This window comes from Balearica regulorum, chromosome 1 (assembly GCF_011004875.1).
Source record: "Balearica regulorum gibbericeps isolate bBalReg1 chromosome 1, bBalReg1.pri, whole genome shotgun sequence".
In the NCBI taxonomy this organism is placed as follows: domain Eukaryota; kingdom Metazoa; phylum Chordata; class Aves; order Gruiformes; family Gruidae; genus Balearica; species Balearica regulorum.
This window is the reverse complement of record NC_046184.1, coordinates 24,960,237-24,974,167: the sequence shown is the minus strand read 5'-3', so window position 1 is coordinate 24,974,167 and position 13,931 is coordinate 24,960,237. Positions and strand designations below refer to the sequence as shown.

Here is a 13,931-nt window from a genome sequence, read left to right as displayed (position 1 = left end):
AACTAACTAGCAGCAAGCACAAGTAGAGGGGTGACCTTGATCATAGTCCCCAAGAACACAAAAGAATCATATATTTATGAGAACTCCTGATGCAAGAGTGGAACAAGGACTTCAGAGGGGTTTGGTTCTCCTGAAGAAAAAATAAGCTATCAAACAAGTTTCAAAGGGAAGAAAGGTCTTGGCAGAAAACTACTTAATTCTTGGGATAAATTTCTGATTTTTAATGGAAAAGAAGATGAGAAATGTTTAGTGAGAGTTCTGTGACTAAATGTATATGTCGAGATCTGACCTAAGCATGAGGACTGCCTTTATGGATGTCAGAGACAAAGGAGATTACAAAAGCTGAGTTTCATGTCATCCTGCAACAGTCCCCTACAAAATAGGTCAGAAGGATCATACCCTAAAAAGTCTTTGATTGTAAAGAGCACCCTGGTTGATGACTTCAGGTGTAGACATTTACACTTCACTTGCCTAGAATTAGGTGATATAAATCACTCTCTCAGCATCAGCCCAACTCAGCCAGACCTCAAAGGCAAAGCATTTTAGAACAAGAGTCACAAGACATGGTAGCTGCCTTGTTGGAGGAAGGCAGCTCCTTTATGACATGATGGGATATTCAGAGGAATCATCAACTGATTAGTAAAACCATTTCATATAGGTCACCAAACATCATCTGTTTCAGGGTCTTTATTCTGTCTTCCAGCTTCAAATGCTGAAACTGGAACAGAACAAGAGCCAGCCTGAATAAATCTCCATCGTGCACTGGGGTAACTAACTGATAACTATGGTAGCCCAAAGGGATCTGTGGCTGCACTGACTAAACTAGAAAGCTCTTTCTCATCAAATCAGGAAACTCAAGTTTTGCATCCTGTCTCATTAATTCACTTTGTAAAGCCAATACCAGTCTGGAATCTTTTCCAATATATGCATTTCTCACATTTATTTTTCTCTGCTTGAGGCAACGGAAGAATGAGTGAATGTAAAAAGACAATGCTATGAAGCCACTGACTGCCCAACAGCAAGGAGGGAGAGCTATCAGGAGAGAAGTATCTTATATCTATCTCCAGTTTTTGGGACCTTCATTGCATAAAGTTAATTTACCTGATCAGAAGGAGCTGTCCTTTTTTTTTTTTTTTAAGGTGTTATGCTTAACGCTCATTTCCTTCATCAATGAGAAAAAACCAACTTAGTTAAGGCAAATCTTTCATACTGAATGATTGCTATTGATTTTCAAATGTACTAAGTAATGTAAACTCTTTTCCCATACGATCAAAGCCTTTTACTTATCATGTGTACTGATCATGGTTATCAATGGGGAGTGACCCTGTAGCTTCTAGATCACGGAATACGGTCTTTATAGCTTACGCAAAGGGAGATAGTCATTTAGCTTAAGGTTATGAAACAGTTCACATTTTCTGCAGTTCAAGCACAGCCAAAGATTTGCAATACATACTAAGAAGAGGTTACATGCAAATGTACAGACCAATGAACCCTCAAAGGTACTTTCCATTTTGCCTTTTCTAGCTCTGTACAGAAGCTGATAACCTTGAATGCACTGAAATAACTTAAAGTTATTGCAGGGGGAAAATATGCTTCAAATGGGTTTATATGGCATTGAATTTACAGAATTAAGAAAAGTTTAAATTGCTTATTTTTAAAAAATGCAGAACATCTTAAAATACATTGTTTTAATTATTTAAAAGTGCTCCAGTTGCTCAAATTAAGTCACTTTAAAAAGCCTGTTGAAATATGCATAGATTTAAAATTCAAAAAACTTTTAAAACTGCTTGAAAAATTCCTTCTCTTGACACCAATTCTTTCATTAATTAAAAATATTTTTCATTCCAATTGTTCTAGATGCAATTTTCAGCTAAAAATGCCCATGCCCCTTTGATTTCAAATAGTAAAGAGCCACAATAACTAAATAATTTTTATTTTTATTTTGGATCTTGGTTAAAAAAAAAAATTAAAAAAAAGGGGATCAAAAGTCCTTTCCTCTCCTTTACTACATAAACATACAGCACAAAGAATATTAATGTGAGCTTGCTTCCTCATGCTGCTTTGTCCTTGTATTCTGTCTGGTCTTCAAAACCCAGTATGTGGAAATTAATTTGTGGATTATTGAAGAAAGTTCTTCTTCAGTAGAACTATCCTTTTTCCTAGGGTCTGAAGGGACGAGCCCAATGGTCTTGTTGGATAGTCAGAGGTTCAAGATCTTACCTCCCTGCAAAAACCCAGATTATTTCTGATCGAACACAGAACAGCTTTGGGGGGCTCATTCACTTTTGGCTTAAAGAACATTTATGAACTGCAGTCAAGTTCCCTCTTACCCTTCTTTTGGATAAGGTAAAGGGACTTCACTCCATACCCATTTAAAACAGGTTTTCTAGGTTTTGTTCTTGTCTTAAGAACAGTTGTGAATATTTCATAATGTTCCCTCCTGAAAACACTCCAGCTTCTCAAGATCCTGTCTGCAGTTCTCACACTAGATCTAGACTATCCTACTACAGGCTTTCCTGTTGCCTAAACCAAGGAAATCATATCTTCTGTATTCTCAAATGGCATTATCTTGAGTTTGAATTAAAGTTCAGATTAAACTAAGAATCACATTAGGAGCTCAGAAGTGTTACCACTGGAACAGATAGATATGTTTCTTTCAAAGCTGCTGATTTTTAGGATATAGCCCATCCATCCCTCATATGCCTCTCTTCTTAGTGGGAACTGTATTCTTTTTTCCTCAAGGCATGACTGTCTTCCATTTAATTGCATTAAAACTAAAATTTGAATATTTCTTGATTACAACCTGTATGCCGTACAAAACAGGTAACTCTGCATAAATAATTATTCTGCATTGCTTCCTACTGCTAACATAATACGATGTGATCTACGAATGATGTTCTGACTATCAGCAAGGGTGAAAACTTTACCTTCCAGTTGTAAATACCAAGTATTGACTAAAAGGAATGAAACTGGGTAATTTAAAAATGGATACATTAGTCGCTTCCAGTTAATTTACAACATTCTGTCTTTACTGACCAATGACACTAGGAAGCTTGATAAGGTCCTGTGTAAAACTTACTATAAAACCATTAGAGATAAATGGGGAAAAAAATCTGAAATCACAGTCTTTAATAATAACAATAATAATAATTTCTAAAGACAATGGCAAATTTATGGTCTCCTAGAACAGTAAAACTTCAATAGTTATGTAATATAGCTATTGTACATGAAAATTCATGTAATCATTTCTGGTCAAAACCTCATATAATACAGATTGCTTGCTTGTGTAACCTTGAAAATCATCTACAGCATTCCTCTGTAAACATTAAGTTGTTAGATGCCAAAAATCTGACAGTTCTAGGCACTGAAGATTACTCACCCTTGAAGGTCTCACTGCAGTATAAATTACTGAAAAATGAATCCCTCGTTCCTGCAGATCCATGGTCAGTCTTCCAATTATTTTGTCTATAAATAGAAACATGTATAATTTAACAAACTCTGTAAGTTGAGAAAGCTAAAATCCTACAGTAGTTGGAGAAGTAATGAGCTAGATGTCTAAGCTTATTTAATTTATTTAAGCAATTTAGGTGCTCATACCATTTATATGTCAATAGATACAAATGTTTAGAGTCTTGAAAAATACACAATTTCACTGAGACAATACAAAAGAAATACGTTACAACAGTTCAAAAAAAGGGGTGATTCTGAAACTGACAAGTAAATACCGTAGAAATTATACCTGAAAGTTGAACTTTGGGCAATTAAAAGCAAGTGCAGAAGAAGTCACTTAAGAGATGAGAGCAAGACGTATATACTGTTAGTCAAGTGATAAGCTAATAAATAACTAAATAATCAAATAATAAAGCTTAAGTAGCATTATTCTGTGAATTACAAAGTACACAGAACCAATCACTGAGAAAAAAATACTCAAAATGTAGTGCTTAGTTTGGGGAACAATATGCATAATATTGGCAGCAATCTTCCTTTTTGCTTCAGTGGATTTAAAGCCTGATTCTGCACCCTCAACAGGATGTGGAAAATTTTGCTGTTGACTACAGTAAGAAGCCAAAGGAGAAATGTGGTGGAATATTTCTGAAAAAAGAAGGAAAAGTCAAGGAAGGAAGAGAGAAACTTCTAAAGATATCCAAAGACACCTCTACAGAAGATCCTCCTTTAGTTCTGAAACTACAGGCAGTTGTGACAAATACTTACAACTGATAAATGTTTTCAAGCCCTACACAGAAATATTAACATCTGCTAATGATAAGGAGCAAAATAGTTGTGAATTAAGAACCATTATTAGTGTTGTTATTAGGACTGATAGAGAAGGAAGCAAGCAAGCAGACTCACATTTACTGTTTCAGTGCCTTTCCACTTCTCGTTCATGCACCAGTCTGGTGAATGGCTATTTTATAGCCTGAATATACAGGCTTCTCAGATTTTGAGGTTATACATTACAGAAATTGTATTTCAATTTCATATACTGGGATTGAAGCTTTTATTATTATCCTTTTTAACCTTTTCTATTTACAGTAATTATGGTCTCCTGGCTGAGTAAAATATTTGGCTTTTGTAAAAATGCAAGCATTGTTTTTTGTGCAGGGTTTTAACCAAATTGATTTCCTCTTATCGGTCAAGAATCACAGCTATGTAAATTTTCCTTCTAAAAAACTATTGCTAAAAGGATCTACTATAAGAAATGGAGTTACTCAGAAAAGACAGCTGCTTATACACTAGTGTAATTATATTGGGTGTGGAGGTCCAAGGCATTACATATCGTAGATTTTGTATTCTACAACCACAGAGTGCAACCCACTGGAAATTCTCAGCAGCCTCAGCTAAAATTTGCAGAAGAAAAAATAATACATAGAAAAATGCATAGATAGTCTTTGTTTTTTCATTCATTAAAGCAACCACTTGCTTTCTGAAATAACATGTTATTTGCGTTTCACTTCAGTAAGGAGCTACGTGTAACTATAGTTACCAGTAACATCTATAACTCCTGCCGTTGGGAAGATTTTAGAGGTAATTCCTTCATTCAGAGAAGCTGCTGTGAACACCCTTGTGACAACAGAGTTGATATAGATCTTTGTTTGCCTGTGATCAAAACTTTACTTATGAAGTATCTGCAAACTCTCCAAGGAAAAGGGCCCAGATTGTCCACCACATTTTAAAGCACCCAAATTAGATGCCTACATGGGAACATTAGTCATCCCAGGCTCTTACTTTAATGGAAGAGGCATCTCCAGATAATATTGATGTTTGAGTGATTTTAGAGTGGTTCTACTGAAATGTTTTGTAGTCTGGTGTTTTGTTTTTTTTTTTTATTTTAGATATCATGGATCATGAAACACTACGTAGATCTATGAATGTGAAACAGTTTGTCTAGGATAACACCTTCCAATTAGCATAACTGTGATCAAACTGTGATCGGTCAAGAATCACAGCTATGTATACCATCTATACCCTGGTGGAAGGATTAAACCTTTCTACCTCACTGAAGACACACCCCTTGAATTTCACCACGGAATGCAGGATTAGTGTTGTTATTAATTTCTAACCTACCTTAATTTCTTTGTGTGATTTTATACAGGGATGGAAGGGATGGAAGAAATGAACTGAGAAGAAATGTTCTGGAAGGATAAAATTGAAAAGAACAGAGAGAAAGAATAGAAAAGAACATGATGAAAGGGGGGAAAATAGGAGAGAAGAGAAAGAGTGGAAAGAGGAACACACTGAGAATCAGAGTGGAAGAAGGAATACATGCAATCACAATTAAAGAGCCTCATCTTATGCAGATGGAGTCATAGGCAGCTTTCCCATTGATTTTGAGCTATGCTGGATCCAGCAGGTAAGACTGACATGACAGAATGCAACCTTCTCCTGAGCAGAGAAACGTTTAGGAAAACCGGCACAAACTGAGTAATAACGTCAAACTCTACCTCATGCAAAAGAAAGGAAGAAGAAATACTGAAAAGAAGCATAAAGAAAACAGTAAATCTGAATGCCTTGAAACTTGAGCAGATTTGGATTCTGAATTCCAGTTTGTATTTTCGTAATGAGCCTCATCATTGAAATAACGTGCTAAACCCCTCTGCTTACTCCAGCTTCTAGATATTTCAGAACAGCACATTTCCCTTGGGCAGAATCTGAGCCCATTTGTTCTGTCTTACAGAGCTTCCTGTCTGCAGTGAGTAAAACAGCAGGAGAAATTTCTCTGACATTTTATTACATCAGATTTTAAAACTCTTTACAGCGGAAAGGAAGGAAGTTGCTGTGACAAACATAAGAGGCTTTGTGAACTTCTGGGCAGCCTACTACAGGTCTGCAGTGTTTTTCTATGGATTTACTGTTGATACTGCAAAAAAAATTTACAAGCAGTGTTTATGGGTTAACAATTCTTTTGTCACGTTGTAGGTACATGACAAAAAGTATTTTTTGTTGCTTACCCAGGTAGGATCTAGCAGCAGTCCTTCCATAACAAACACCAATAACTTATGACCTTGCAAGAAGATCTGACCTTGAAGGGTGTCCTGACAGCAGTATTTGGCAAATGACTGTGGTTGTGCTGCAAACAGTACCTAGACATTTAGACCTGTTGGAGCCCAGATTGCATGACTTGGAAGTCTGTGCTGGGGACACTTATCTACTACTTTTGGAATGTCTCTCTTCTGACTCTCTCCCATCTGCTGCACAGACCTTCAGTGGGATAATTTTAAGGAACTATGGCTCAGCAACTTTCATTTGAATTTAAACTTCCTGCTGATGTTATTTCCAGGTTTTATTCGGTAATGCATTGAGTGGCTGCTTTGGCAAATAAACCAGAAGGTGAGGATTCAGCCCACAGTCCCACTTTTCTACAGCACAGCTGTGACGCAGAATACTAAGCGTAGATTTTGGCCATACAAAGTGGCGCATCTTCCCTGATCCACACACCTTTTCCCTGATAACGGCTAGGTGACACTAACCAGAAAGTTGCTATAGCCTGCTCCTCTGTCATACCACAGGTTCCCCGTTAACTTTGCTGTTCCAAACCAAACTGGCCTGACACAGGGTTTGGGAAGCTTGTTCTTGAGTTTGTGCAGCTGATGAAACAAATGTCCCATAAAGAAAAAGCTAATGTTTAGCCAAGGCCAACATTAAGACAAGGCTTTTCATATCTAGTATGCTCTGGGGACAAGAAAAGAGAACTAAACTCTTCTGCAATTCAGAGATGGAAATCCAGCTGCTTATTTGAGTATAAAAACCACATTCACTTTGGAGCACTGCAAAAACAAAGAGAAAAGGACAAACCACTGATTTCAGTACTAAGGCATTTTCCCCTGATTTTCAAGTCTGCTTCTGATTTTACACTCCCAGCTCTGGGCAGAAACAGTCATATGCACTAAGGACACTGTTTAATTATCAGCCAACTACACTACACTACACGTCCCTGAAAGTGCCACTACATTGATAGTAGACTTTATAACTCAATCTCTAATTTAGAGTAGTAAGCAAAAGCCCTGCAAAAAACCAGATGCTTCTCAGTGCCTCTTTGGTGTACGGCACCTCCTTTTCAGCCAGATGCTAGGCAAGAAAAGTTTTATTATAGTGTTATATGGAGAAATTCAACTTTAACAAGTAGTCTTTAAGAGCTGCAAAACCAATAAAAGACTCTAAAATCAAAGGCTGTGAAGGGCATCAGTATTGTTTTACAAAGATTAGAAAAACATTTCCTATTCGTTCAGACAGCCTCTGGTGAGACCAAGACCTTCGAACTGCTGGATGAGCCTGACGCCTCCAGCTGCCGGTGTGCGAGGTGAGATCCAAGGAGGCAGCCCGAGCTGCGCAGAGACGCAGGGTTCGTACTCTGAACTGCGAGCATCTCGGAGCATGAGCAAAGGCCCATGCCTGAAGCAGAGGTGAATTATCATTGCATTTCAGGTCACAGAGTTATATCCATTTCAGTGAATTTTGAATCAGATATTCAGTACTTCAACACTATGACAAGTGCTTATAAGTACTGTAGATGGGGGAAAAGAAAACGTTCAAATATTACAGCAAAACCCGGGAACTAGAGAATACAATCTGCTCAAGTGAAAACACAGACTTAAATGATGAAATGTTACTTATATCTTGGTCAAATTGCTTACCATTTTCAGCAATTGCTTCCAGTGTGGAAATTTCATTTAAACCACTACAAAAAGAGTGGGAGAAAAAATAATTAAAAATCTTTTCTAGGCAAGAACAATGTGAACCAGAAATGTACAAAGATACTGCCTAGCAAAAGGATTACCATCCGCATCAGTCCCTCCATCATTCTCTCATCTCCTCCTTATGACTCTTTTCTTCTGCAAAGCCATTAATAGTACAAGGACCACATCTTCAGCTGATTCCTCAAACCCATCAAACTTCCTTAGCTGCAGAGAAGCCAGACTACTGACATTATTTTGACAAATGTCTGTGCAGCTGTCTTTTCATTTGGTGTTGGCCCCTTGTCTAACATTTGTACCTGAGCTCCTTAAAATGGGTAGTGTGTCGTTTTTTTGTGTAGTGACGTGATAGCTGCAATTGCTCTTCCTTAGGACCCATCGATATATGCACCGTATACCGACATGTACAACTGCCCAACTAACAGGCTAGGAAGAAGAAAAAGCAGGCGAAGCTGAGCAGAAGGACTCAATACACCCATGCCTTATATTTTCTCAGTATACATTCATCTGAAGGAACAGTCTCTCTCTACCTCTGTTAGATCAGAGACCTGGAAACATGGAGAATGATAGCCCTCCTCTCCCTTCTAGAGTGATGAAAACCAGTCTCTTTATTCATATTAACTGCAGGTTTTTCTGTATGTTTATTTGCTTGCTTATTTATCCTGCCAGTTTTTTTGACCCCTGGAATGCCTTCTAGCAATTAATTCTGCAGGTTAATCATGTGTTGCATAAAATAATTCAACCTTCCTGCTAAAAGTGTGTTGCCATTTAGTTTTATTAGTTGTCCCTTTGTTCTCACATAATGAGGCAGACAAAATAGGAACGCCTGACTGCCTTTCTCAACATAATTCATCTATTACACCTGGTAAGCTCATCAGGGGATTTTATAAAACACCGAATTCACCCTTGCAAGAAAAATAACTTTGCTAATCCTGTAAGCTTCCATTTTGGTTTTTAAATTTCCTGAATACAAGCGACATCTTCAAAAGCTTTAAAAATCATGCACACATGTGGTTCAGTTTTGTTTGTGACGAGCTCTTACCCGACAAGTGGTTGAAGCTGAACTACCAGTAAATTCGGTTTAGATGTATTCACCTCCAGCTGAGAGTCACCGAGATTAGTTACGTTTGTTAACTTCCAATCTCCGGACTCCTGAAGAAAGCTCAGAAGATACCTGGTAGCCTCACAGTCAACAGCTGGCAAAACTAAAGATGAAGGAGAAGACTGAAGAATTTCCTGTAAGAAATTTATGAACAGTTTATTTACTTGCTTAATAATTAAGCACAAACCATGTTTTTAGGTATCCTTAACTTAATATTCAAGGTGAGGAACCACCATGGTAAACACTACGTAAGTTCTCACCAGCCTGACGCAGCAGGCTGCTCCTGGAAAGGGGCAGTGAAGGGACACTTGCGTTGCTCTTATTCCTGCACCTTCTTGGGGCAAGCTTAAGGCACTCAGTGACATCAGATTCTCACTGTCCTTTCCATACGTGTGGTGGAAGAGGAGAGACAGATGACACGGAAGTTCTCAAGCTGAGAAGGTATTGGAGAGACAGGTTATGAACTTTGCCAGAAGCAAAACTCATCAGACGACCATCTAACTAAATGCCCTCAGAGGTGAGAAGGATCAATGTCAGACACTTCAAGTTCCAGCAGCTCTATTCAGTACCGAGTCATAGTTCGCATAATAAATACCCTTCCTTTGTGTACATCCTGGTGGTACCACACACAGTACAGACAAGTGTCTAATTTGTAACTATTAAATAAAGCAAGCTACATGTTTCAGGATCTACAGAGCCTCCAGACACACACTAACAAACTTCATGTCATGTACCTTCTGTCTTTCTACTCAAAATGCAAATTATAAAGCTCAGGGTGAACTGGTTCAGATAATCCAGCATCAGGGTATCTGTCACTTTATTTATAACTCTCACAGCTGAGTTTCTGCTGAAAATACTTGAGTGAGATGCATTTAAATACATTCTCATTCTATGAATTTGAAACCTGCATAGTGGAAAAACTTTCTTTCCAAAGGTTTTTCTTGATAATACAATTAACTTGAAATATTCAGGGAAAGAAAATGCAAGATGGAGACTTGAGGATGATCAAAACTGATATGCCTCAAATTTAATATGAATATCTGAAGATTTTTTTCATTGAGTCCTAATTTACAACTTGTTAACTTTGCTTTCCCATTTTCTGCATTTAAGTCTAGACTGAGTCTGTCACTTGATCCAACATTCAGATATTCAAGTTGTTATAGACTCTCTCTCTCCCCCTCTAACTGATGCAAGTGTTGTAGTGTTGCTAACACTTTTCTCCTCCTACTCTTTTTCCTTTTTGTCTGTTCTCTGACTGCCTACCACTTTTTCTGACCTGCTCTGGTTCTTTCTAATTGCTCACATGTTTTCTTTCCTAGGCAAAGGCTAGTTATTTTCACATTTATATAGATGCTTATAAGGAAGGACTATGCAGTATTGTCTGGTTTGCCACACTGATAGAAAAATAACTGCAGAAATTAAAATAGAGCAGAAAGCAATGATCTGGTTCACAGGTCTTTGAGTAGCATTTTTAGCACCACCTGGAAGGAAAGGATGATACATTTCGTTTTGGTTTGTTTGCATATATGAATTTAGAGCTAAAATTCTGAGCAATAGTCGATTATTTTATTTTCCATATTTTAATCCCTTGCCCCCTAGCAGCAGCCAGAATGACAGCAGCCACTTCTTCCAAGGATATATATTAAGCAGATTACTCATTTATTATAGAATAGTTATAAAATGCATCATTACTGAGTAATATCTGAATTGTGCCTCTGTTCCTAACCAATCCTGCACTGCCATCTGTCTCAGCTTCCAGCCACTGGTATTCAACTGTTTTCCATCTGAAGGGCAGCTGGATACCTACTCATTGGCCTCAGGCAGCCATTCTGATCCCACGCCTCTTGTTTGTCCTTGACATTTGGCCACTGCACGCTTGTCTTTACAATACCCATGTGTTGCTTTACGCATTTTAGGATTTCAACTACCATGCATGTTCAAAACACAAGAACTCCAAAAGAGGGTGGAGAATGAAGAGGGCTTCTGAGAAACACTTGATTTTGCATTCTGCTAAAGGACTAAAGAAAGAGGTACAACCACACAGTAGCTAGGAAAGGGAGAGGGAGAGGGAAGAAAACCCTCTGTTGAGCTGTTGGACTGATAGCAGAACTTCCTACACTAAATGCCAGAATCTATAACCTGTCTACAGGCAGCTTACTCTAAGTACATTTACCTTCTTTAGTGTCCCCTGAAGCACCTCTCCTGAGTGAAATATTACAAGAAACTTCACTCTTGGATTACATATATCACTATTCAAGCTTTTTTGCAGGCAGATGTGGAATAACTGTCCACGTTTCTTGCTATCCTGAAGCCAAGTAGCTGCGCTATGATAAAGCTGGGCTTGGACTTACTTGCCCAGCTCTGGTTTCAGTGTTACGCTAACTGGATTGATATTACACCTAAGCAATTCGAACCTGGAATGGAGTAAATTTAGGTCTATCATTAAAAATCTATTGTTAAAATCTTTGTTAAAGACTCCTGCATCCATCTATAAAAGATCATACTCGTTGTTCTGAACTAGCTTATGTTTGGGATCAAAGCAGATAGACAGTCCTATAATAAAAATATTAGTTGGGAAAAAGGCTCCTGCGTTGGCTCTGAAAATATCTGGGAACCTACACCTGAAGTAGGCAGGCTCTTTCCTGTAAAAGAGATCTTTTAAATCTTCATCTTTTGCCTGTGAGTATGTAATTTAAATATTGAAGTATTTATTTTCTACAGCATCGGTCAATGAGTTACCTATAAAAAAGAAAAATCTATTCAAACAGATTTGCAAGCACATCTGTTTCTACACACAGTGAGAACTGCAAAGAAAAATATCCTTGTTGCATTTTAACTTTCCAATTACTATTAATCTTATAGACTTTTACACTGTACCTGTGTTCTCCAAAATGTATGCATAAAGCTATATATCATGATTTTAATGAAAATTTATCTGATGTACTTTAGCTGATAAAATATGTTGTAGCTACAGAAAGTATTGTTGAACAAACCTCCATACCACTGTACTATATGGTGGCAAACATGACATCATATTTTTTTCCAAGGGTTACAGACACATCTGAGGAACTCTAGAGAAACAAACCTGAAGTCCAAGAATGGGAAGAACTATTCCAAAGAATGAAATACAGACTATAACAGCAAGGAAGGATTATACTGTGAAAAAGCTGACATGGCTTTTGCAAAAAGAAGTTGTGCCTCAGAATTCTGCTGAAAACCTCTGAAGGAGTCAGTAGGCACGTGCACGTACACCAGGGAGCTCTAGCGTGGATCCACAAAAGGCACTCGGCAGAGTCTTGAGGCAACTTTAGCGTGAGAGATGCAGTCTTCACGTGGGGGTAAGCAAAGAGATAGCAAGCAAGGGGTAGAAAAAAGTATCTGTTCCTGCAGTAGGGTCTCTTCTGTTCCACGTGTTTGTAAATTATCTGGTAAAAAGGCATAATCATTGCGCTAATGAAATCTGCTGATTACACTGAATTATTCAAGATAGTAAAGGCAAGAGCTGATGAATTGCAGAAGCAACTTCTGGTACAGCCTCTTGGGCAACAAAGTAACTGATGAGATTCAATGTTAATTGATTTTAGCAGGGCACAGAGTGAGAAAAAAACAACAATACTAATTTTATGTACACAATAATAGATAATAGACAATAGCCTCAGAACTGAGTGTTACCCTTCGCTAATGAAACCTTAAGAGGCACAACAGCTCTTTGATAATGTCAGTTCAGTGGCCGGTAGTGATCAGAATTGAAAAATCAAATATTGGTAGTTTTTTGGAAAGGGCTAGAGAACAAAACATCATCATGTCACTAAATAAATCTATGATGAATGTATCTTATTATGCAGTTCTGCAAATAATATATCCAAAAAATAATATAATAAAACTAAAAGAGGTAAAGAGAAAAGGAACAATCAAAACTAGAGTAGGACCTCTGTATCACGCATGACTAAATAGTACTCCTCAGTCTATGACCACTGAGTGAGGATACGATGGAGACAAAGAACGACAAATGGCAATGACTTACAATAATAGTTATGCAGCTGCACAGCTGGCCACTAATTGGAGTGTGTTACCATACACTCACTTCTAAGGAGCTGAGCATTGTTTAGGGAAAGCCAAAGCTAATATTAAAGAAAAATAGTTTGTAAGGAAGGTAGGTGACTGCTTGACAAAATGTTCCCCAAGTGCTAATTTTTGTATTTTATTATTTAATTTAAAAGTTCTTTGAATGTTTAAGATAAATGATCTACCTATAATATTCCTTTTGTATTAACTGGAAATAGAATTCTTTTATTGCATACAAATCCATTGATCCCAGAAGCTCAAAACAGCTGCTAATGTAGCTGAACAAATCTAATATCTGCAAATGCCTCTGTTGTTTACAAGCCTGTAACGCTTCTACAAATAACACGCCCTTCTTGTAGTACACATGCTGCTACCTGCACATATACATTCTAAATGAGATCTCCAGTTTAGGTTTATGAATAAATTTGCATTTCTGAAGTTCAAAAGGAGGATACTCGAGTGACATGGAACATCTATTTTAGCTTAATGAATCACTTGTATAATATAGAGTGTGAAGGTATAAAAATTTGTGATTATGCAACATCAAAGATTCTAATTTTCCCAGTGAGAAA

The 13,931-nt window shown here is 37.6% G+C and overlaps 1 protein-coding gene across 1 annotated transcript in view; it reads right to left on the bottom strand.

Annotated features, from left to right (window-relative positions):
- ATP6AP1 (ATPase H+ transporting accessory protein 1) overlaps positions 1 to 13,931 on the bottom strand; it is a 54,615-nt gene that overhangs the window by 30,776 nt on the left and 9,908 nt on the right. The window contains exons 4-6 of the mRNA XM_010299402.2: positions 9,235 to 9,428; positions 8,133 to 8,176; positions 3,380 to 3,465 (exon numbers count right to left, since the gene is read on the bottom strand). Of these exons, the coding sequence (XP_010297704.1) occupies positions 3,380 to 3,465; positions 8,133 to 8,176; positions 9,235 to 9,428 (324 nt within the window). The remainder of the gene's footprint in view (positions 1 to 3,379; positions 3,466 to 8,132; positions 8,177 to 9,234; positions 9,429 to 13,931) is intronic.